The sequence below is a fragment of the Gavialis gangeticus genome, unplaced genomic scaffold, assembly GCF_001723915.1.
Source record: "Gavialis gangeticus isolate Ggan-Ray unplaced genomic scaffold, GavGan_comp1, whole genome shotgun sequence".
Classification (NCBI taxonomy): Eukaryota; Metazoa; Chordata; order Crocodylia; family Gavialidae; genus Gavialis; species Gavialis gangeticus.
In genome coordinates, this window is record NW_017729001.1 from 35,091,240 (window position 1) to 35,116,844 (window position 25,605).

The 25,605-nt window shown below is 48.8% G+C and overlaps 1 protein-coding gene across 1 annotated transcript in view; it reads right to left on the reverse strand.

Moving 5' to 3' along the window:
* Window positions 1–5,884: 5,884 nt before the first annotated feature.
* Window positions 5,885–25,605, reverse strand: part of KREMEN1 (kringle containing transmembrane protein 1) — a gene marked incomplete at its 5' end in the record, with an annotated part of 25,684 nt that continues 5,963 nt past the window's right edge. The window contains 6 exons of the mRNA XM_019506667.1: window positions 5,885–6,606; window positions 8,529–8,613; window positions 9,687–9,845; window positions 10,917–11,249; window positions 14,253–14,406; window positions 14,885–15,009. Of these exons, the coding sequence (XP_019362212.1) occupies window positions 6,447–6,606; window positions 8,529–8,613; window positions 9,687–9,845; window positions 10,917–11,249; window positions 14,253–14,406; window positions 14,885–15,009 (1,016 nt within the window). The remainder of the gene's footprint in view (window positions 6,607–8,528; window positions 8,614–9,686; window positions 9,846–10,916; window positions 11,250–14,252; window positions 14,407–14,884; window positions 15,010–25,605) is intronic.

Consider the following 25,605-nt stretch of genomic DNA (forward strand, 5'->3'; position numbering starts at 1 on the left):
CTGCAGAGAGTGGCGAAGGGGAGGCACAAAGCCCAGAGCACTGCTGGGCCTGACTTTGCACCAGAACAAGGCATACGGGAGCAGGCCCGTGCTGGGGGTGAACACTCAGTGATTACTACCGAGTGAATTCCAGCTCGGGGTTATTGAACTGCATTTCCTCTCACTATCTGTGGCACTACAGTAATGTCCAGCTGCACACTTGAGAAGAAAGGCAGGCGATGCATTTTGTCATTCCTCTGCTTTATATGACTTCTGGCTAAACGCAAAGTCCCCTGGAAAGCGAACCTTCCTACACAGTGACAGAGGTGGGGCTACAAGATTTCCATCAGTGTGGCTAGCAGGAATCAAGATGCCATCTACCAAGGATGCAGGGGCATGGCTGTGTCTCCAAGCATGAGCATAGACTGGCAATGCAGGCAGTGTCTATGGTAGATGCAGGATTGCTTTTGGGCTTTCACCCTAGCCTGCCCCTTCAATCTTTTGGCTCGGGGCAAGTGAGATTAGGGGGCATCTGAACCCCAAGGCTTCCAGGCTTGGGCGTGCCCGTAGGATCCTGCCATGGCTTTGGAAGGATCTGAAGCCCTAGACAGATGAGTGTGGGAGGTAGGAGACCTGCTGATGGTAGTGCCACACCGACTTGAATGATTGAGCTCTGCTCAGTCAAAATTTGGCAATTAATTTGGAACTGATGTGGCCCTGGAATCAGAATTCTATTAAATAATAAACGGGTACAAAAATCCTGCCAGGGCTGCACCCGGAGACCATTAATAATGAATAAATACATGAGCGTTTTTCCAATATTTATCACCAAGAACAGGCTTTACTGAAGGTACGTACACACTGCCGTCACAGATGCCGCACAGTTCAGGTGCTGGCAGCGTGGCAGTTCGGAGGGCTGCAAAACTCACCTGCACATAGGCAGATTGCCCAGGCGGAACTGTGTGCTGCCACAGCTGCACTGGGCCCTAAGAGACCAAAGGGTTAATGTGCTTTTCACCAAAATATTCCCTCCCCTGAATGTTATCGGTGCTTTAATTACCTTTCCAAGCAACTCTTCTAACAGGTTCAAGCAAGAAGGCACTAGATGTTCCCGTGCATTCGCCTCTCGCTAGAAACTATGTGGTAATTACTGGCTGAGTGAAGTCTTTCTGCTCCGCGCAGCCCTTACAGAGCGGTTCCACTGCCTCTGGCGCCTGTCTGCCAAGCAAACAAGGCTGTGCAAGGACTCAGTTCTGCATCCCAGACTGGATCACAAGGGGCTTGGACTCAGCGCTGCCATGCTCAAGTCTGAAGCCCTGGGCTGTTGAGTGGAAATCACTGCCCCACATTAGATGGCAGGCCCCAGGCTCCCCACACGCTGCACAGGTGGCAGCTAGCCAGTGGCACTGCTGCTGCGGAGGGGTGTGGTTGGTGCTCTGCTCCCCCTGGTAGGTAGGTGTCTTCCTCTGGGCAGGAGGGCAGCCCTGATCTCCATCCTCGGTCCATGGAGGGCTCAGTGCTGTGGAACTGGCACTGAGCCCCACCAATCCTTCCTCGCATGGAGGAGGTGGTGCTGCTGCTGGCTCTGCCATTGTGCGCCACAGCCCAGTGCTGGGAAGTCTCCTGATCTGATTTGGCACAGGGATTTAATGCAGCACTGCATCCCAGGGAGTGTCCAAGCCTCGGGACTGAGGGGGTCGGCTGGGTGTGGCCCCGCTCTCGCCTCTTGAAACTTTTCAGCTTGGTATAAAATCCTGAATATTCGCTGGAGCAGGAGCTCGGTCCCAGGGGAGTGCCCCAACCCTCAGGGTGCAATGTCATTCTCTCTGGCCCCGTGCGGGGACCTGGGAGACGCGGTGGTGGAACCTGAAACGCCTGCCGGTGGCAGTGGCGGATTCTGAGGCCCTGAACTGTGGGCCTACTTCCTTCAGCAGGATTTGGGCCACCCAGTACAACACTAGTGATCTGGAAATACGAACAAACGTCTGCCAGAGATTCTTGAACAAACTGAGAAAGGGACAAGCAGCATCTCATTTCACTGCCAACAGACTCGGCAGGTCTAAATCAAAACTCTTGTTCCCGAGCTGCTGTGCTCTGTAAAGCTGCAGTCCTAGTGTGCTTTCCCATCTGAGATCATTTCACTGTTTTCCAGGATACAAAATGAGCAGTCCCAACAGCCTCCAATTAGATGCAGAAACAGTTTTTTGCTTTTCTAGCTAGGATGAGGTATGTCAGACGAGCAAAAATCACATATTTCTACAGTCCCTTTCCTTTGTTTAAGCCTTTTTTTTTGGCTTCCTATTACAGGGTCCCCGGGTTCTTGGCTCCATTCCCCAGCTGATGACATCCAAGGCATGAAGCACGCTGAGAAAGGTGCTGGCCTATCCTCTCAGCGTTGCTAACAGCCAGAGAGCATTGGAGCTCGGACTTCAGATAGAAAGGCACCCCACTTTTCCAGATGTCTGTCATTCTGTTTCCAGTCCCTTCACTCTCAGGCTCTGGGGGAGCAAAATGTAGCTTCCTCGTGGTCTGATGTTAAAAAAAGAAAATCTTGCTGAGAGCATGCAGTAGCACAGCTGATCTTTTTTCTTTCCCCCTGACTAACGTATCAGCCTGAGAGCACCAGCATTTTGGGACCTCTTCTGTCTCCCTGTTCTTCTTGCTTCATCCCTGCGTTCACCACAGCAGCTTCCTACAGCAGCTTCCTGCAGCCTCTTCCCCCTTCTTGCAGGACGCTTGTGATGGAAGAGAAATTATTTCTTGTTAAGGAACCATCTGGGACCCTGTCCATTTTATCACAGGATTTTTATGGCACAGGATACCTGACACGAGCATTTATTCTTGTCCTTTAAAATTGGGATTAATTTAGAAGGGCCTTGCTGAATTTCACTGTTTTGTTTGAGCATCTTCTTGTTCGCTATCCTGAGTTCGCTGTCTTGTCGCTCATTCTGGTTTTTGGAGGGTCTCTTTCATGTAAGGACTGTGGCCTGAAACGCCAACGTGCAGGGCCCCTCCTGTGCGTGCCTGCGGTGAGCAGGGAGAAGAGCTGCCTGGGCAGGGGCGCCGTTGGGAGAGCTCTCCACCTGGTAGGGAAATGCTGCATGGGCCAGGCCCCGTTTTCATCTCGGCCCTGTGAGAGTAATAGGGCACTTTGGCAAACACAAGGTTAAGTGTGGAGGTTTGGAGTAATAAAGCACTACGATTCCTGGCAGGTTGCGACTGGACAAGATGCCTGCATCAAACATGCCCAGAGCCTGGGGTCACCCTGACTGGAGCCTGTTATGCTGTGGTTGGGTAATGGTCCCTGGGCAAGCCCAGGGCCCAGAGGGTGGGGACGCTTCTCTGGGCTTGGCCTTATGCCATGGTGTTTAATTGGATGTGGGCAGCAGCCAGAGCAAAGGTGTTGAGGCAGCTTTGAGGTTGGTGGCTGTTGGAAAGAATTAAAGGGCTGCATGTGGCCCTTATCTGGGCTGCTGAGAGTACCTGGCAGACAAGTGAAGCTTTGCAGTTTGACTGGGACCTGAATTTGCTAGAAAACATGTCCTAAATTATTTGTTTTGTAAGGAGATGGTCACAGAGCAGGGCACTGGTTTACTCTGACTTTGCATTGTTGATTGACCCTGGTAATGGATTAGGAGTCACCAGCGTGAGCACGACTTCAGAAACACACACATGGAGAAAGTCCTGTTTCTGCTGGACGCTGGAGCCCTGTGGGGAGCGCAGCTCCGTGAGGGAGCAGGAGACTGACATCATTCCCCGAGGCAGAGCGGGCCAGCATGGAAGTCATGGAGAACGGACAAGTCCTCCGCTCGTGTGAACTGCTGCAGCTCCATTGACTTGAGTGGGGCCACGGCCACTTACCGCAGCTGAGGGTGTTAGCCTTGATGCTCACTTCTCCGGCAAGCCTGGAGGACAGATTCCATAAAAAAGCCTCTGCAACGGGACACAGAGCGACCCTGTAGACACCAACTAGCTCATGCAAAAAGCCTCCTGGGTTTTCCAGCTGCAAATGCAGCAACCCTTTTGTAAGTCTCCTGAAGGACACTCCAGCCCCACTCTCTCTCTCACCACACCCCCCCGATTTCCATGCTGGAGAATACATTTTGTGATAGCTTAGAGCCGTCAGATGTTGAGAGTGAGACCATGTTGATAATGTTTCCAAAGCCTCCTGGAACAAAGCTGTCTCTCCAGTACTGCAGAGTATGAAGACAGCTGTGCTGGTATAATCCCATCCTCTGCATCAAAGGGACTGAAGAGAAAGCACTCTTGGCCTTGATATTGTTAGGAATAATATCCCAAGCCACTTTCAGCCCCAAATCCTACAGCACCAGCTGTCACTTTTTTTTCTTGGCCTCAATTGTGCTTTGTTTGGTTAGATTTCCTGAGTTGGTTGTTGCTGGTCGTCTACATTTCTCCTCCCCATTATTGTGTAAGTGGGTCTTTGCTTTGCTTTGATTACTCACATTACACACTTCCACCTCGCACTGAAGACACAGCCCAGCTGTTCTGCCACTTCCCTTTCTTCTGCAGACTGGAATGCGCAGACAGGGCAGCCTGACAGCGCTGGGCTGTGGATCGTCTGCCACGACTCTGTGCCTGGCCCCACGGTTTTGCGGAAGTATGTAATGCACTTAAAATATGGTGTTGATAAGGTCATAATAGAAACAGGTGCGAGGGCTAGATGCATCAAGGAGTCTCCTGTACAGAGACATTGAGCCTGCTGTCTAGACACAAGCACAGGAATGCTGGGGAGGCTCAAGTCCCGAGGTATGGAAACTATTGCTTCTTTTTTCAGCTGCTCTCACTGCAGAGACTCCATATTTAAACAACAAACAGTTTCTAAAGCATACATAATCGTTTACAGATTTTGCTGGTGTGCTTAAACCAATCTGATACGCTCCAGGTTGATCTTGCCCTTTCTCATCTTTCTCGCATCCCAGTTTAGGTTCTACGGGGATTATATATGCATGTCACATCTTTCCAGGTGCCTTGAGGACAACGGTTGTGTTTTTGTTTTTTGCCTTTTTTTTCTTTTCTGCTGATGCACATGTCCCTTTTTGGTCCCCTAAAGCACCGCAGGTCTTGTCTCTCTTTCAAACCCATATGTATGCATCCTTGTTTACTCTCACACTCCAGCTTGATGAAACATATATCCATTTGTTACAGATCTCTCGCCCCAATATGTATGTGTTTGTTTAAGGCACTTGGGTTCAGGGGCTGTGCAGATGTGCAAACGATCCAGTGGTTACAGGACACTTACACACACACACACTCGTGGATTACACATCAGAAAACAGAATCCTACTCTACTTCTGGACTGCATGAGGTTTTTGGCAATTGCCTCCCCTTTAAAAAAGGATTAAATGGTTTTTGCTGAGTGCTTCTGAGACACTGGCACGTTGGACTGCTTCTAACTGGCAGACTTGGGCACAGAGATATTCCTTTGCTTCTATCCTTGTTCCTTCTCTTCACCAGTAAAGACAATAATATACCCAGCAGTAATTTGCCAGCTACCATGGATCCCTTGTAGTGCCCTGATCCTTTGCTAATGGGGTAGATTAGATCTCCAACTTTTGCTGCGAGGATTCTTGATTGCCATCTTCACCATCTGAAGTTTACTGGATTGACAGCTTGGTTTTCAGTCCTAGGTAGGCAGCGCAGTGGTCACATCTGGAAGGGACAAGAGGCATCAGAGTGGCAGAAGGCTGTTGTGGCAGTGTCCTTGCTGCTCTCAGTGGCCCTTTCAAAGGCAGTCACTGGGCGCAGTCACTCAGGCACACACATTTTAAGCTCTGTCTCTTGTAGAGTCTGGTCCAATGGCACCACCCCATGAAATTACTGCTTGCAGCTGAGCCTTTGAGTGTTTTCTTCTCAACTTCACCTTTGAGATGTGATCGGTTTGCTATATTTGTGCTTCTGAAAAGAGGCCAGCCATAAATAGCACAGCCCTGGCTATCGGGCAGATACCTTTCCAAAGTCTTTGACTCGCTCACCTCTGTCCACTGCCAGCTAGAAATATTTACAGCAAGAGCCAGTTCACCACCTGTTGCTGCAGGAGCTGAACCGACAGTGGCATCTCTACTTGGGCTCAGCTTGGAGTCTCAGGGGGCCTAAGGAGCAGTCCCAGCACACCCAGAGCGCTGATCTCCACAGGTTCCACATTTCCCTTGTTTTGCCGGTGTGCAGGGCATCACCATTTTAGACAGCTCATTTCTGTTTCAAGTGCACTGGTTTAATGGCAGTACTGAGCAGGATGAGAGATCTGGCAAGCACCAGATCCTCCCAAATGGTTACAGCAGCTGGCTCTGCTGTGTCTGGTGTGCACTGGAGAACTACAGGAAAGGAAGGTCAGTCAAAGCCCCACGGAGGAGCAGATCTTGGGAGACAAGAATCAGACCGAGAGGAAAAGCATTAGCGCCAGGTCACCTCGAGTTGCAGAACGCTGTGCCCCGTGGAGTAACTGGAACTTAGTCTTCCACAAGTGGGTTGCAATCGTCTTGCTGATACTTCAGTTTTTTCTTGAAGATGGAGATTGATGTGGACGGCTCATAAAAAATACTCCAGATCTCGCTTGCACGGGTCGCCCGGTAGGAATCTCTCTCGGCTGTAGAGGGCACTTGGTGAGACCTAGGAAACAGCAGTTTTATCGTACAAACTGTGCTCAGAGGTATCGATTGTGATGCTACTGCTATTCCAGTAGTGCCTGCTGACTCCAACTGAGATTGGGATACTATTGTGTTAGGCACTGTACAGCTATGTCGGGAGAGGGGGGCCTGTCCCCTGTATAGCTTACCGTCTAAATAAACAAACCAGAAGAGGGGACAGAGAGGCCCAGAGAGCAGTGACCTGCCTGAGGTCATGCAGCAGGGCTTCAGAGTCCCAATCCACCGGACCATGCTGCAGTGCTACAGACTGCAATGCTGTTGGTCCACAGTATTGCACTGCTGTTCCACGTTGCACTCTCTGCACCAACAGTACGTTTCAGTGGGGGGAGGGGGAAATGTCACCATTTAGTGGCTACAACTTGCCTGATGTACTGGCAAATGAGAGATTAAAGACCACCTTTGCTTTATGTCTGGAGACACGGAAGAATGAGGGGAAGCTATTTTTCGAAGGCAGGAAATGGAACGGAGGAGTGGGGAAAGAATAGTGCTGGAGAATGGTCCCAGGTTTGATTTAGAAAACCAGAGTTAGCCTGAATTTTTTTTTTTACCCCTGGTTGATCTAGAAATCAGCTCTTTTTATAATGCCCTATCTAGAGTGAGGATGCTGTATCTGTGATATCATAAACAGAGCAGCCATCTGAGACTTCATGAACAACAAAATAATAATTATTATGATAATATCAAGTTTGCAGGGAAGTAGAGGGCACAGCAGAGAGATTTTGAAGGAACAAAGACCCTTTTTGTTTGCAAATGTTCCTGCCAATAAAGACCCACGTGAGGATCTCAAATTGACAACAGAGGATGCCTCAGTCTAGTAGACAACATTATAATGAGATCCAGTAGTTGAAAGTTGAAGCTAGACAAAATCCAACAAGAAAAAGGTGCACATTTTTAACAGTGAAACAAGGCAGCAAAATTTGCCATGGATCCTCCATCACTGGACACGTGAAGCTGTGGCTTAGATTCTTCTGCCTCCCCCGCAGGAGAGAGACCCCGGGTCAAACGGGAATTACTTCAGCGGAGTCTTACGGTGTACTGTACAAGAGCTCAGACTAGATGGTTACAGTGGTCCCTTCTGGCTTTATAATCCACAAGTATTTTTTAGAAATAACTCGGATCTCCACTTATGCCGTGTTACGCTGCATTAATGTTCAGTTGCTCTCACTGTTAACAACTGCACCTTACTGCTAGTCTGAATTTATCTATCTTCACCTTCCAGCCACTGGGTTTCATGTTACTTTTTTCTGTTAAAGAGCTGTCTGCTATCAGAGATCTTTTCCCTTTTAGGTGCTTGCACACGGTGATCAAGTCCCCTGTCAACCTTTTCTTTCCCAGGCTTAGTTTCTTAAACCTTTTGCTACGTAAGTTTTCCCACCCTTCAATTATTTTAGTGGCTCTTCTCAGAGCCCTTTCCAGTTTTTCAACAAAAGAAAGTCTGAATATAAGCCAGCAGATTCATTGCTGATAGAATTTTATTTCACACATGCCCAGTGTGGGCTACTCTTTGATATGCTTTTAATATTTTGTGCATTAAAAATTAAAATAATTAGTTCTCCTCCCAAAAGTGGTGGAAATCCTTGTTTTCTCCTCTGTATAATTTTGGTCTGGATGACCGTCTTTTCCCACCCCCAGCACCAGGAAGCTCTATAAAATAAAGCAGAACAAAAGGGATTCTGTGATTTCAGACAGGAAAGTTAGTGCTGTGTTTATCTGGCAGCTGCTTTGAGGGAGCACTGAAAGCAACATGTAACTCATATTATGGACAATAACCTATCGGGGCACGGCCAGAAGAAGAAAGGGGTTCCCTCAAGGATGTGAGCAATCGCAGGACTGGGCCTTCGCCATTATGCCTGTGCACTTAGAGGCAGTTCTATCCATACTTACTTCATTGTGACGTGCAGAAGTATCTTGGCCAGTATGGCAGTGACACTCAGGATGAGCAGTGCTGTAAGGCCATAGACTGTCCACTCTGGAAAAGAAAGATGCACAGCTCCTAGCATGTTCATTCACTTTTCTTTTTTAACTAAGGGTGTGTTTCCTGTTGCACTCTGCCTCTGACACTTGACGTCCAGGCTTTAGGACAGTAGCAAATCCCAGCACTCTTGATTCCAGGCAGCCCGCACCCACTGGACCCTCTGCATTGTTCGCTCTGAAACTTCAGACTTTGGCAGTTTAAAGAAAATCTCAGGAAATACTTCCCTGCAGAGAGGTTGTGAAGCTGCCTAATTCTCTGCCTAGGAAATGGATGAAAGACTTTCTAAGGTACTTTAAAAATAAAGTGCTTGCTGCACTAGGAAATGTACTCCAAGCAACAATTTTGCATTTACAGGGAGCTGGGCAGATCTCAGCGCAGTAGTTATTCCGCTGTTACTGTGTTCCCTTTCCAGACCCTAACCAGCAAATGGTCTGTGGTGTATTATTCCTCCCTCGGGCAGTGCAGCACAGCCCTGACTCTTCTTTAATTGCCTTTGGGACTCCAGCAGCTCACAGGGGACTTAATGATGCCACAAAGCAGCAGCTGAAGATTTCTCCTTGTACAAAGGAGTCCTGACCTAGCATAGCCCCAGCTTCTTCTGACCTTTCCTCTGCAGTGGTCTCGGGATGTTACAGGGTGGGGGGATGTGTTGTGGGCCAGGTGGTAGCCTGTCACAGATGGGCAGGGCATTGGACTGGCATGATCTTCTGATAGTCTCGGCTGGTAGAGCAGCCATGTCGGGTCCTTTATTTGCTGCTGCAAGCGAATGAGGCCCTGAGGCTACCAACACCCATGGATACCAAGGGTGCAGAGAGAACTGGACAAAAGCTACCCCTGCCCCATGCTCCCTGCACCCAGGTAGAGACCAGCTTCACAGCACATGGTTGTTTGTGTGTGACTCAGTTTGCAGCTTGTGCAGCAAATGTGTGTCCCAAATGCAAACAGTTGTGCTGGTTGTGGTGCACAAGAGCGGTCTGATGCGCCACGGGTCCTGTGATCTACAAGCCCAGCCAGGCAATGTAAGCCCTGCCTGCTGCTTATGCTCACTGTTCCTCTTTGGACATTACCAGGCATGGTGCCAGGGGCGTGACTTGGGCTGTTCGTGATGACGTAAAGTATTTTTGAAGACCGCACTGCACTGAGACTTAGATTTGCTTGTTCAGTTATCACCTCAGTAAGGGTCAGGTTGACGGGGGCTTTGTCCTGCTGTACCATCTCCTTGGTCGCTGAAAATGCAATAAGAGAGAGGTTATCTAGATAAGGTCTGAACTGATTTATCTGGAGGTAGGCTTTTTGGATATGTGTTTTGTTAAACAGGAATTGTATATTTTTTCCTGGCTTGCACTAAGAATTCCTATAGGCAGTTCATGGCTGAAACAGGCACAATCTTGTCACTTACTCAGCTGCTTCCTGAAAGTTAATGAATTGCTCATAAGAACTCCCAATGGCCTTATTCAAGAACTAAAGAGTTTCCTCCCGGAGACGGAGCATAGAGAAAGATCCATCTAAATCTAGCGTGTGGTCCCATGTTGACTCTGTAAGACGCTGAAGCGGAGACTCTACTGCTGGCATATGAACTGTGTCCAAGAAACAGGATGTTCCTCTTTTATTACCTACTTACTAAGACAATGAATCGGCTTAGTGGAACCAGAAGTGGTGACTAGCTAATTGCCGCTGGAAGATGGGAGCTTTCTAAGAGCTAGCCCCATGCTAGGCAAGGCTGGCTGGTAACACTTGTGTGTAGCCAACCAGTGACTACCAGTCCGTGATGGTGGGCAGGCCTCTACCTGCAAGACACGCTGGTAGAAATGCTGATGCTGGAGGGAAGGGACAGAGCAGCAGAAGCTGGGGCTGATATGCACAGTCTTGCTGGCACAGGTACATCAGCTAGGCTGTGAATGTAACCGGCTTGGTTGCAGAACTGGAACTTGGGTGTTGCCTGGCTGAGGGGAATGGACAGCTCGGGAGGGTGAAGGAGAAACAGAAGGTGCCAATGGACTACGTGGGGTCACTATGCTTCAAATTTTGCTTTCCTCATTCGCTAGCAGGGCAGGGGATGGGGGCTTCATACTGTTAAGCCCCAGCCATCAGCTGTCGGAAGGAGCTGAAAGCATTTCTCTGCACCCAGATAGAAGCCCGGGCGGAAGGCCTCAGCCTCGGCCTCGGCCTCTGGAATCGGACAGATGGGGTGAAGGATTTGCAGGAGGAGCTCAGATGCCTGCTTTTGCTGTGCCTGTACAAGTATGCTGTGTAGACTAAGCATCTCAAGGGCAAGGGATCAAGTAGCTGGTTCTTACCTGTGTACCTGACAGCAAATCCCTGGGCCTGATTTATCTGGTCTGAAAAGAAATACAGAATGACAAAGTCCAAAGAGATGTTGAAAGAAAGCGGAGGCTGGTTCCTGCTGTCAAAACGGGCCAGCACATGGTACGTGTAGCCATCCAGCACCTCCACCATGTCTGCTGAGTCCTTGATGTCAAAGAGAGTGAAGTTGAAATGGATCTGAGATGCCCCTGGAACTTGTATGGTCCAGTAGCAGACCCTGCCCGCGCCGTACACATCAGGGAAATCTGGGGAATAGATCACTGATGTCGGAGCAGTGTAGTTTCCTCCACAGGCACCAGTAAGTGCTGTAAAAAGGAGAGAAATGAAAAATGGAGAAATGAAAAATCAGTGTATGCAGATTGTGCTTCTGTAGCATGGTCCATGTTGGGTGATGCCTCAGCTGTGCTGCGCTGATGTTAGCGGCTCAATTATGCAGACCTGCACTGAGCACAGGAGCTGCATCATTTCAGTGGGAACCTCTGGAGATGCTGTGCCACCACAGGGGACACGTCTGTGCTCTCACTTCCCCCACTGTGGCACGGCCTGCGGTGCTCTGATCATAACGAGCCACCCCGCTGATGTTTAGTAATTTCTCCCTCTCCCTGTTAGAGATGTGTATTGCAGTGAGAAGTAATGCCTCTTGCTGATGGCTATGGTATTTCACAACTTCCCTGTCAATAAAGCCTTCTAAATAGATCTTTGTATTTTTTTAAACTTTGCTTGCATTCTTTTTCCTGTCTAGTGTTTCAGTGGTCTGACCCTGTTCTCGGCAGGGTAAACCAGTGGCTGTAACAGACTCTAAAGAAAACTGTTCCACAGCCAGAGCGAAGGCCAGATCAGACACCACAGAAAACCTTCCATATGTGAGCCCAGCACGCCTCTCTCGGGATTGCGTTCCTGCTGCACCTCCCTGACAGTGGACCCACCCCAGGAGTAAAGACAGAGGCAGGTCGTTATTCTTGATGGGCTCTAATACAGAATGAACGACTCAGTAACACTTCACTTGTAATTCAGGATAATTTGCTAAGAAAAATGAAAGTAGAGCAGTGTATTCGAGATCTTGAATCCTGTGGGGGAGCTGTGCCATGGCTTAGATCGCTCTGAACAGACCGAGACAAAAGCAAGCGGCACAAAGCCAAGTGTCTTCTCACTTTCCCAGGATTTTGCACCTGCTGCGAGAGGCTTCTCCAAGTCTGTCCAGTCTGGATTCTGCATCTTTCTCATAGCATAGCACATTCACCAGTCCAGTACTGGATCCTATTAGCCATGTAATATTTATTTCTAGACAAGGTCTTTGGTTTCCAGATGTGAATAATACATCTTCTGCTAGATTACAGGCAACATTTCTTTTCAGGAGGGACCTGATTTGCTCAGAAAGTTTGCTTCCCTATGTAATGGGCTGAAAGACAGATGACTAGGTAGAATTCTGCTCTTTGGGGAAATTTCCAGAGCTTTATGAACAAATCTTAAGTAATTCAAAACAATCACGATTTTAAGTGCTTCAGTTTCATGCAAGAAGAGGGTTAGGGCCTAAAAAAACCTCTCTCTCATTTTGCCTTCAGAAGCAAAGATGACCAGCAACAATTATTCCCACTTAGAAACACTGGCGGCTGAGCCAGAGCAGGTAAGTACTTTGATTCGAGTCTGTTGCTCCAGTGCAATGAGCGCAGATGGGAGGTCTCGAACCTACCTCCTACTATCAATTGTCTCTGTTCTGCTGCTCTTGAAATTTAGCATTTTCTTCTTGGTCATGTGACAACACATGCCTGTAACCCCCCCCCGAAACCCTGTGTGTAAAACGAGGGAGACAAGGCTGGGAAGGAGATGTTTTAAAAAATGGGCAAAATGCTGTTCCTTCTTCTGGAGCAGATTCTGGGCCTTATCAAGCCCCTTCCATCGTTCGACAATGCTCTTTTTCCTAAGGTATCATTAAAGACTGCAGTGAAATGCAGACATAATTGGAGAGGCTTATTTGGGAGACATCTGCCTGGAATTCTTTGTGGCACATGGCGAACTGGATGCGCATGGTTAAGAATAACTTCTTACTGCAGAGTCATGTGCAGACACCTCAAACACGAAGCGGAGATGTTCCAAACATTCTGACAAATGTGTTGCGTGCAGTAATGCTTGAAATGTTTCAGCTCCTCTATTCTTTGTAAAGGCTGCTCTAGTGATCTCTGCTGTAGCTTTTGTTAAGTGAGGTAGCCACAAAGAAGGGAGTCCAGGGGAAGCGTACTGGCCGATCCACATCTCCTCTCATGTGATGCTGAAGTCGGTGACTGCCCATTATCTCTCCGCCTCTGACTTATATTATTTCAAAAGTACTTTACTTGTGCATAACTGGGCCAGAAGCTGTTGTGTGGAAACGACCAGTTCGTGCTCAGTTTGGCATTTTTATCTAGATTTTGTCTCAGTTGGATTGTTATCTGGGTTTAACCCTTGACAGCATGAAGCCTAGCACAGATATTAAAATGCAGTTAATAGAGGTAGTGTTGATGGGGAGTGCTCCCAAAGACTGTCTCAGGCTCTCTCTGTAATTCTTCCCAAACACCAGAATTTTCAGGCTAACACTGAAATCTCAAAGCACTTCGGAGAGAGAGAGAGAAAGGAGGTTTACAAACTAGTGCAGTATTACTGCATCCTCACTACTTGCATTGCAGCTGGACTCCCCACTTCTTTTAGCAGTGACTCAAATGTATACAGTGCTCCACACGTTCAGAACCCCTAATGCACATTAGTTATTCCACACCATCCCTTTTATGAGGCAGGTGTGCTATTTCGGTTTTCTGTTTTACAGATGGAGACACACCGTGGATCCTTTTTCATGATGGTTGCCTTTAGGAAATTTCATTTTATGAAGAGCAGAGGGGGAGCAGACTCATACCTGCATATCTGAGGGGGTCTCATCTCTGGGTGAGGCTCATCACTTCAATTTAAGTACACATTCACTGATTTAATTAGGGACAGTTCTGAAAGTGCCATGCAGAGCGAACCCTGCTTTCAGTCACGGTGTGGGAAAACGCCTGATAGTGTCTGGACCGTGCCTGGGCAAGCATTAACTAGCAGGGCTACTCCACCCCACTTCTCGACTCGACTCGACAGGGGTGTGAACTAGGGTGAAGTTTCATGCATTTCACTCTGCACGTGTGTTCTCGTTGTCCTGAGCAGGTCTGGACCCAGCTGTCTTGAGCTGATCCCCGCTGCTGGGATTCATGGTTTTGTGTGCGGTATTGTTCAGAGTCCTTGGGATGCTGTTCCCCTGACTTGCTAAGCGTGTGACTCCCTACTCAGCCCATTTCAGTACTCACTGTCAAAGAGGATGACTCTGCCGTCGCCACCACAGGGCTGCGTGTGGTCCCCAAAGCAGACGCTGTTGCACTCTGTGCTGACAGCCTCCCCGTAGCGCCAGTAGTCAGGATTATTCCCACAGAAGCAGGCATAGCCGGACTCCATGCCTGCAAACTGGGACAGCAGAGAGACATCAGACAGGGAGGATGGTATCTGGAGGCTAACGGGTGCTCCCCAGAGGTTGCACGGCCTGCAGGAGTGTACCACTTGGAGGGGTGCGATTATGTGGGGCCCAGGACAAGTGGGACAAGATGCTGTGCAGAGAGGAGTGAGCTGTGGGGCCTGGGAGGAGGGGCTGGGGACACGGTGCCTCACCCCTGCAGCCACCCCTATGGGCAATACAGATGCAGGCGCATTTGCACCTCAGACATGCTTCTTTTGGGCCACCCGTGCACTCATCTGGGGGCTTCTGGCCTGGTTCTCCTGGATGAGTGGGGGAGTGAGGCTGGGCTCTCGGGGCGCGGGGGAGTGGGACCTGGCGCTCCCAGGAGAAGAACTTGAGAAAACAGCACGAGCACAGCAGAAGTCTCCCTGCATGCCAGCCCGTCCTGTTCGAAAGACCTGTCCGATATGTGGAGGTCAGAGAAATTACCTTGAACTGCTGACTCCGGCAGAAGCTGATGCAGGTTTGGATAGTGAGCTTATTGGAGGTCTCGCTGGTGCCAGTCAGAGGAGGTGGGTTGCCGTGGTCCTTGTAACAGCCAAGATTTCCAGGCACTGGAGAGAACCAGAGAGTGATTCATAGAGACATGCGCTTGTGGGCACATTTTACCACTTCATTTGTTTCCTTATTAACTAGATGACTGCACAGCTTCTAGCCTGGGTCTCCTATTATGTGCAACACTGCCACTGCAAAATGTAGCCCAGCAGAGGCAGGATGGCAGGAAATCAGGTGATAGCATTTATTAACCCAGGGGATGGGCAGAATGACTTACCCAAGGTAGAGGGGGATATAGGGGCTTAGCAGGCAGCAGTTGCTTCACAGTGATTATCTGTGTGCATGCTCTTCCTTTGTGGTAGATGAAAGCTAACCTGTGGTCTCTCTGCTTAATTACTGCAGTTTAACTTTTGCCTTCTGTGGCATTAGCTTATGCACATTGGAAGCTGAAGTCAAGTGAGGCCCTGCTCTCTCTCCTCTCCGGGTAACTAGTTCATTTGCCTGGACTCTCACACAGAGGATTATATAATGGTTTTGGATGCAAACACCTAAGAAAGACAATGCAATGATTTAGGATTGCTGATGTCAACACTAATCAAAAGGGGCTGAGTGACATGAGAGTAAATTTGGATGAGGAATCAGTGCATTTTGTAATTAGGGAGGCTTAAGAAATACGGCGTCTGTTAGACTGACTTGTCTATGGATAGAAATTATCACCCTTCCAGGGTGGAGCCCACATGTGCTGTGGGTTTAGTGTTACCTGCCAGGATCCTTCTCTGCCATTTAAACAGATGCAAGGAATTAAAACTGATACCATTAGGAGTTGTCTACCTGTCCCTTGAAGGAGTAGAACTCCCAGTCCTGAATTTGCTGTTAAAAATGGTACAGTCCTTATGAGCAGAGCGATTAGGTTAGTGGATAGATTTCCAATTTTGGGGAAAAAAATTATATTCCCCGTAGAGCATGCGAGAGTCCGTTGGCAAATAAGACGTCCGCATCTCTTTAGGGTTTCGGCTTGTTACAAGGTGACTGTTGGAAGTGGAAGCTCTGAAGTGGAGAACTGATACAGCACCACGCTAGACCTGCGGTTCGGTACGGTGATTGTGGAGAGACGTCAGCCAGCTCCGGGGTGCGAGCACGCGGCACCCTTGAACCAGGCTGCCCAGGGCGGGAACGCCGGCACGGTTTGCCTGGGGTCTCGGGTCAGAACCCGGCTGTTGGGCAAACAACAAACTTAAACAGCCTCTGCCAGCACCAGGCCTGAGCCATGCGTAACCAGAGCGTACTCACACTCACCAAATTCACCCTCAGTCCTTTAACAGGAAGGGCTGCTTCAACTGCATGTGCATGTGCATGTGCTGGGCTGGACTCGGGTCCAACAGTTTTCCGTCTTGCCTTCTGTTTCTTTCTGCCTATTTCAGGTGAGCAGCATTTGCCCAGAGTTTAGCCTGATGCCCACAGAGGAGAGGACTTCCTCCCTCTGGGGTTTCTGATAGTATATAGGATACTTTGTGGGATGTTTCAAGGCTGATTAGAGAACACCGACGGCTGGTGTTTTCCAAAGCAACACAATCGATGCAGTGCTCCAGGTACTGCGAGAGCACCTAAGGCAAATTGACATATTAGGAAAAATTGTTTCCCCTCCAGTATTTGCAGAGCTTGTAAAGCACAGTGCTAGGCCACATTGTTAAGGCTGTTTGTGTCTTCTGGTGCCAGAGGAGTCCATATCTTCATTGTTTCCTTCCTAGAAGTGTCCTGCCCCATTCTCAGATGTACCCACTCATTTTTAGTGTCCAACTTAAAATACTGAGGGCCTGATTATCAGTGCGTGCTCCTACTGCAGTTGGTGGGGTTGAGGAAAACCAAGCCCAGCAAGGCCTCGGTCCTGAAGATAAAACAACAGCTCTGCATGCATTTCTAGCCTACAGTCACGGCGGCTCCGTGTGCGTGGTGGCATGAATTAGCAGAGCGGCAGCATGATTTGCAATGGGCTAGGAGTGCCACAAGAAGGATTACTTAAGCTACAGAACTAGCAACTTGTTGTTGTAAGTCCGTTGGCAGGAAGCCCTTTGCTAACCCTAATTGCTATCCCTGCATTCCCCTCATGAACACAGAGCGCTCTCCCTCCTTCTCGGTTGTCTTCCAGACCTCTCCTTCCCCGAATCACTTCTAAGCCAGACTGCTCAGGAGGAATGAATGTGGTGCACCACATAAATGCAAAAATCCTCTTTCAGAGACTTGCTTGATAGCTCTAACGGCAGATGCAAACAGCAAATGTAAATAGACGGCTTGGTGTGGGATGCGAATCCCTTGGACTGGCGGGAACCCCAGTCTGGCAGAGGGGGACTTCCAGGGCTGCCATAACCCAGTGATGCGGTGCAGATGCCCATTCTTGCCTAAAACTAAATCTCTGGGTGTTGCATTTAAATGTGCTCATCATCACACTGCCTTGGACACACCCTCCCTGCCCCAGCCCTGGAGGTATGGGTGTTTATGGGGAATGCAAGTCATGACTGTACTGATGGGGCATCTTACATCTTGAATGAGTTTCTCCTCAGAACACTCTTGAGACGAGGAAACAGCGTTCCCTTTCACCGAGCGGGGACAGAGACACTGAAGCTCAGATGCGGTTTGGTGCCTAACTGAAAGCCAAGGCCCAAACCGAACTCAAACCGACTGTGGGAATCAAGGACAATAAAAAGTCCTTCTTCAGATACGTGGGAAGTTGGAGAAAAAACGAGGGCAACATTGGACCCCGGCTGAACCAAATGGGGCAACTGACAACCGACACCCAGGAAAAAGCTAATCTCCTCAACAATTATTTTGCATCAGTTTTCCACCAGCCCAAGTAGATCGCGATGCCTGACAGGACGCACAACTACCAGGGTAAGGGCAATCATATGCCTATAATTGGCGAAGCTCTCGTGAGGGAACGGCTCGAGAGGCTGAACATCCGCAAGCCAGCTGGCCCGGACGGAACGCACTCAAGAGTGCTAAAAGAGTTGGTTGGCACCCGAGCATGCTCAGGGGCGAGGCTGTCTGAGAGCTTGTGGCGCTTGGCAGAGGCTCCAGGAGACTGAAAGAGGGCCAGTGTGGTGCCTATCTTCAAGAAAGGAAGGAAGATCCAGGGAGCTACACGTGAATCCGTTTGACCGCAATCCCTGGAAAGATCTTGGAAAAAATTACCAAGGAATCCATCAACAACAAGCTAATGGAAGGCAACGTTTTGAGAGGGAGCCAACATGGCTTCATTGTGGGTAGGTGTTGCCTGAACAACCTCACTTCCTTCCATGACCAGGTGACGCATCACCTGCACAAGGGAGAAGAGGTTGATGTCACGTAGCTGGATTTCAAAAAAGCCTTTGATTTGGTCTCCCATGATGTCCTCACGGTATAATTGAGGAACTATGACCCTGACAACCTTACAGTCTGATGGCTGGGGACCTGACTCTGTGGTCAGACCCAGAGAGTGACAGTGGATGGAACCGAGTCAACATGGCGCATGGTGACCAGCGGCGTCCCCCAGGGCTCAGTACTCTTTAATATATTCATAAATGATCTGGATTTGGGTGTCAGAAGCAGACTGGCTAAGTTTGCGGATGATACCAAATCATGGGGAAGTGTGGTCACGCTAGAGGATGGGCTGGCAATTCAGGCCAACCTGGCCAGACTTGCAAGGTGGGCAGATCAAAACCTGATGGCACTCAACACAGAAATGCAAAGTGCTCAATCTCAGGAGAAAAAACCCACATCATACTTACAGGCTCGGCAGTGCTACACTCATTAGCACCATGACCGAAAGAGACTTGGGGGTCTTGATGGACCGCAAGATGAACAGGAGCTGCCAACGTGATGCTGTGGCCAGCAAAGCAAATAAAATTCTGGCTTGTATCTATCAATGCATCTCAAGCAAGACCCACAAAGTCATCCTCCCAATTTACTTGGCCTTGGTTGAGGCCGCAGCTGGAGTACTGCATCCAGTTCTGGGCTCCAGATTTTAGAAAGGACGTGAAGAGGCTTGAGAGAGTCCAGAGGAGAGCCGCGCGCACGATCAGAGGTCTCGAGAACAGGCCCTACGAAGAGAGGCTGAGCCGTGGGACTCCTCAGCCTGAAGAAGCGCAGGCTCAGGGGGGACTTGGTGGCAGCCTGTAAGTTCATCAGGATGTGCACCAGCAACTGGGAGCAGGTCTGTTCCCCAGGGCACCCCAAGGGAAGACACGGTCTAATGGTCACAAACTGCTGGAAGACCATTTTAGACTGAACATAGGGATAAACTTCTTTACCGTCCAAGTCTCCAAAGTCTGGAATGGTGTAAGCACCTACTCAGGATACCTTTAAGAAATGCTTGGATGCTTATCTTGCTGGGGTGACCGCAGCTGACTTCCCGCCCCTTGGGCAGGGGGCTGGACCCGATGATCGTGCAAGGCCCCTTCCAGCCCTAACATCTATGAACTCCCATTTGAATCATTAGGAGTTAGGTGCCTAAGCAACACTGAGACTCACCCTTAAGTAGTTTTCTCAGTCGTAAAGGATGCCTGGGGGAGAAGGGAACTGAATCAGTCTTTTGTGTTTCCAGCTTGCACCACCATCTCTGGATCACTCTTCTAGGCTGTAATGGGAGAACTGTTACTCTGCAGTTATCTCCACCTGCTGGAAAAGCTCCTTGGGCTTCAGACATCATTTTAGAGCAGCCCTGAGGCAACCCTTAAGATCAGAGAGATGTAATAGCAGCTTTCCTGCCTCCTCTGGTCCTCAGCTGAGCAGTTTAGCTGGGTCAGAGGACCCAAACCTCAGTTTTAAAGGCTTTGGTGGGAGAAAAGGGTGCACTCTATGCTTTTTAGCTCCAAGGTGAGCAGGAGTTACCGTTTTGGAGGCATTATCTACTTGCTGTTGCTGTTGTAAAATGGTATCCTCCTAACTGGTCTCACAGCTGAAGTGGCTTGTTTTGCTTTTTATTTCTCCCTGTGCCCCTTGGCTCACTTGTAAAGAATTTGGGGGCATAAGTGGGGGCAAAATAGTAGTAGAATCCCGAGAGTTGTCTGAGCGGCCAACGTCCAGGATACCCGTTTAAACGCGGAGTCCAGAGGAGAGCCACGCACATGATCAGAGGTCAGGAAAACAGACCTTACGACGACAGGCTGAGAGCCATGGGGCTCTTCAGCCTGGAAAAGTGCAGGCTCAGCGGTGATCTGATGGCCACCTATAAGTTTATCGGGGGTGACCACCAGGATCTGGGGGAACATTTGTTCACCAGAGCGCCCCAAGGGATAACAAGGTCGAACGGTCATTAACTCCTGTGAAACCGTTTCAGGCTGGACATAAGGAAGACTTTCTTTACTGTCTGAGCCCCCAAGGCCTGGAGCAGCCTGCCATCGGAGGTGGTTCAAGCACCTACACTGAACGCCTTCAAGAGCAAACTGGATGCTTATCTTGCTGGGATCCTATGACCCCAGCTGACTTCCTGCCCCTCGGGTGGGGGGCTGGACTCGATGATCTTCCGAGGTCCTTTCCAGCCCTAATGTCTGTGAAATCCTCCAAGAACTTAAAAAAACTGAATCATTTATTTAAAAAAACAATAATTAAATGTGTATCGGCTGTTCCATGCTCGGCTATTAAACAGTTGGCCAGAGGGATTGGTGGCCAGCTGCAGTCACTCAGCTTCCTGTCAAGCCATACTCTCATTCACCGAGCAGATCATGTTGCTGCGTTGTTTCTGCTTTTGTTTCATCTGAACAACAAGCTTTGTCTTGTGTCTACTATCATTATTAATGTTGCACTAGCAACCACAATAAGCAGTGTGCTTTCTCCACACCAACTGCACGCTCAAGAGAGCAGGAAATGAGAGGGTTAGTCTGGTCTGTGGGTAAAAGAAACTGTGAATAATCACCTTGGAGTAGAGGAAAAAGCAGTGCTTAGGTCAGCTGACAGTGGCAGACAGCACTTGCGTTCACCGATGCACGAGTCTTGGAGCAGCAAGAAGTGCAAGACTCTGGAGCTCAGTATTGTCTTGATGGTTGGAGGTCATATGTCTTCAGTCAAGAGAGAAGTCAGTGCACTCGCAATTGCCTTGTTCTTTGTTCCCCTTTGCTCTCAGCATCAGTGATCTTTCCCATAGTTGGTTTCAGCCACAGCCCTTCATCCCTTTGTTCACACTTGCTGGGTGAGGGGTCACTCACACAATGGCTACGGGGTAATAGGAGGAAGTTCTGCCTTAGCAACTTATCCCATAACTTCCTCTTCCAGTCATGCCCTGGCAGCGATGCTGTCGACTACCCAGAAGCTGGCAGTTGTCCATTCGATCCTGTGGACACGTACACTTAGCACAGGGCCTGGCACCCCCGCAGCCACCTGCTGCCATGGGATCGTGGAGGAGATGGCAACAGCCAAACTCCCACCTCCTGCAGCACTCGGCTTTCTCCTGTACCCTGACCTCCTGGTCAGGCCCGAGGCCAGGAGGTGACATCAGGATGGTCCCTTGTTCTGGCAGGTGACACGCCATGTTGCGGGAAGTCTGTAGCCCTGTGGACCCCAGAGTGCTAGCACAGGCACAGAACAGCTTGCAGGAGCAGTGCAGTTTCTTTTGGACAGCTCACGCTGGGCTGGGACGGAGCATCCACAATGTGACCAATTCCTCTGGACAGTGCACTGTAACGGAAGAGCAGTGCAATAGTGGAGCATCCTTCGGGCACACCAGGCCTCGGAGTCATGTTAACTTGAGGGTTTCCCTTACAGCTCGAGCCATTGATGTGAAAGTAAATACAGCAAAGTTGAAAAAGAGCAAGCTGGAGTGGGAGAGGGATGAGCCACTTCAGTGTCTTTTTCTGTAGAACTATTAACTCCATGGTTCTTCTTGACCCCTTAATGCCAGGAGTCTCACATTCCTGGCACAAGGCCTTATTCGACTGGCACTATCAGATTTAATGGTACAAAATGTCAGTATGGGATTGTAAAATGGCTACTGCGATGTCTACATGTCATAAATGCTGAAAGACAGACATGCAAATCACGCAGACGAGACAGAAACTAGCTCCGGCAGAGCAGAATGCCCCTTGCTGAAAAGTGGGGTCTTTGCCTGATACTGGACCAGTGAGCCAATAATCTGACAGGTTGACCCTGGTTTTCTGCTGTGGTCTTGCTGGGTCCAGCTGACATTTAACTTCGTGACTAACTTGTAACAAATCGGATGGGGATCAATATTGTTTTAGTGTGCGTTCATTAAGCTGATTGATGTCTGATGTCTACATAGGCCCTTCACTACTCATTCATAAAAGCAAAGAACAGATGAAAGCATTCTGGGTGCTGTGGACACTGAAAATACCACGAGAATCCTTGAAGTACTTAGGTCACAAACAAACAAACAAAAAAAGGAAAAGAAACATATGGTCTTTAGCCCCGCTGAAACACCAAGGCACAAGATAACCTATTGTACGTTTAGCTATTGATGGAAGGGGAGTGAGCCTGAACAAAAGCAGGGTGGAAGTGGGTGTGTACCAGTGAAAAAGGACGGCTGGGGACAGACGTCTCCTAGCAGGCAGGTTTAGAGTTTCTCCCGGCAAACAGCAAATATACCAAACTGTATATTGTATTCTGCACAAGGACAATTGTGTCTAATAAGTATTGCTGCAAAGGAGAGATTGAGGAACCAGGAGCTAGGAGGAAGAAAAATCTAGCGTTTGTAGTTTTTGGTTTGAGCCGTTCATGCTGCTTTGGTTACCATTCAGAAAGCAGTTACGCTTTCAAATACACATGAAGTTTCCCATGTGCAAATCAGTGTACAAAGCATTGTGCTAACTCTGGCCATGAACTGTCTTGCAGCAATGAGCAACTAGTGACTGAGATGTCAGAGTAGTGCCTGAACCAGTATCTGGGAGGTAATTTTCAGTTGGAGCTCTTCCCCAGCTGAGTCCAGCTGAACAGAACAAAATACCCACAGAGACGGATCATTTTTCCAAACAATGCATTATTACATTGCCCAACAAATGCTTCCTATATACCATCCGAGCTCACTTTGCCCAGGAGACATGAGATTTCCTCAGACAACATATTAACTTACTGTAGAGTAAGATTTAATGGTGGGAACCTCAGTCTCTGTCTCCAGAGAATAAATCCATTTATCTGTTCTATGCAAAGGAGCCAGCCTGAGCCATTAGGCAAATTCCTAAATCCCCATGCAGTGCTCCCCTAGGCTCCCCCACCACTCCCATCTTTGGCAAACGTAAGTGGTATGTTGAATTTGGAACCAGCAGCAGTTCTCCAGGAGGTGAAATCTAGCCTAGGACTAGGAAGCGAGTCCCAAGTAGAGTCCAGCCCTTCAAGCTGCTGACCACACCAGCCCTGATCCAGTGAGCCACTTTGTCATGTGCTTAACTGGAAGCGCATGGCTGGTCCTATGAAGTCACTTGGATGCCTTGCTTGCTTCGTGTTCAGGGCATTAGATGCTGTCCTGGACTGGGACTAAGGGGCTCAGCATCATGGACTGAGCACAGTGTGTGCAGATCTGATTTAGATAGGACCGTCCCACCTCTGGCTACCACGGAATTGCTGTGACAGGGTAATAATCACAGAGTGTTTGGTGTGAGAGGTCACATGAGAGATTGGGGACTTTGATGTGGTAAACTTAGGATTTCTTCTAAAGCTATGGTGGCAAAGTGAGAGAGTGCAGAATTTGGCTCTTTTGTACGGTGTCTCTAGTTAAACACGTTATAATCATGTGCTCTTAATACATGCCTTGTTCACCCTGTATAAAACTGACCGCTGATAGAAATGCCCAGAATAGCAGATGGCTTTTCTCAGGATCTAACAGACACAAGCATGCTGTAAGAAATCGCTTCCCTTGAGAAATGCTACGTAGTTCTCACCCTAATGGGCATAACCCCTGTACTCTGAGACCATTCTTTTGGGAAGGTAAGTGTCTAAGTGTAGGCAGGGACTGAATGGCTGAAAATTCAATAGCCATCTAACAGATGTTAAACAGGGTCATCCTTAGTTCTTTAGCATAGACTGCTGTTTCTGCCAGTTAGTGAAGATAGTAAATGATAAATATGCTCTTCTCCCCCCGCCCCCCATGAGTATTAATTGGGACACTGCAACAGACAAATGCAAATAATGCAGCAGCAGACTGATGACAGCATGAGTGTTCAATCCTGACATCTTTGGATTTGCATTCAAGCTCACTGACAGCAGATTTTTGTTGACTGGATATAATTCAGATAAAGATGCGTCATTCATTCGTAGATTTTAAAGTCAGACTAGACCACTGTGGTCACCGGGTGGAACTTCCTGCATAGTGCAAGATACAGAGATGCACCCAGTAATGCATGAATCGCGCTCATACTGTCAGTTTGAGCAAGAGCACATCTTATTACAAATCTGAATTTCAAGAGCATACATGATGGAGAATCTGTTGGGTGGGTTCCTAGGTGGGTTGTCCCTGTGGTTAATTACTGTTACCATTGAAATGTTGCATCTTTATGTTTAAACTAAAACTGCCCAGCGTCAGCATCCAGGAAACCTTGACACCAGTTGGATCTTCTGAGTGCTATGACTACGGCCCATCATGCTGATTGGTATCGTCTTGGCGCATCCATCCTGTTGGTTTGTATATCTCTGCTTTCTCTTACCTTGTACTCAGGCTGTCTGCAGTTTGGAGCAGGGACAGTCCTTTTGTCCTGCATTTGTACCTGGTACACTGGGTTCTGGGCCAGGACTGAGGGTTGTAGGTGCTACAATAATACTGCTACTACAACTTGCGGTCACTCTCCCTGGCCAATGCCACGACCATGCTCAAGCAGCTGTTGACTGCAGCTACAAAGTCCTTTTTAATCCCAAAGAATCATAACTTTGAAGGATTGGAAGGGGCTTTGGGGGACATCTAGTCTATCCCCCAATACAGATGCAGGCTCCACAATTGTGTTCCAAAATACAGTCTCCCATATTTTCAGAGTGACCTACAGTTTTTGTTCCTAACTGTACCTGTTTTAAAATGCTTGTTGGCCAAATGAGGCTTCTTAACCCAGCAGTCCATATAGAGTTACATGACTAACCTGTGTCCATCACTTTCAATACACCTCCAAATTGTGTGTCAGTTTGAATATACGATATACACACAACGAGAATTGTATGTTTCCAGGAGTGTTGTGAGATTGTGATTAGAAAGTTTCATGTAATCCACAAATGTTGGGCAGCCTGACTCAGTTAACTTTGATGACTGGCTGAATTTCATATTGATCATAGTTTCTAGGGTCGGAAGGGACCTGAGCAGATCATCTAGTCCGACCCCCTGCCATGGCAGGAAAGAGCACTGGGGTCAAACGACCCCAGTAAGGTGGTCACCCAACCTCCTCTTAAAAACCCCCAGGGTGGGAGCCTGCACCACCTCACTTGGAAGCTGGTTCCAGACCCTAGCCGCCCTGACCGTGAAGTCGCGCCTCCTGATGTCCAACTTAAACCTTCCCTCTGCCAGCTTGTGACCGCTGTTCCTGGTCACTCCTTGCGGCGTTCGGGGGAACAGGGACTCCCCCAGCGCCTGCTGATCCCCCCTAACCAGTTTGTAACAGGCCACAAGATCCCCCCTCAGCCTTCTCTTTTGAAGGCTGAACAGGTTCAGGTCCCGCAACCTTTCCTCATAGGACCTACCCTGCTGTCCCTTGATCATA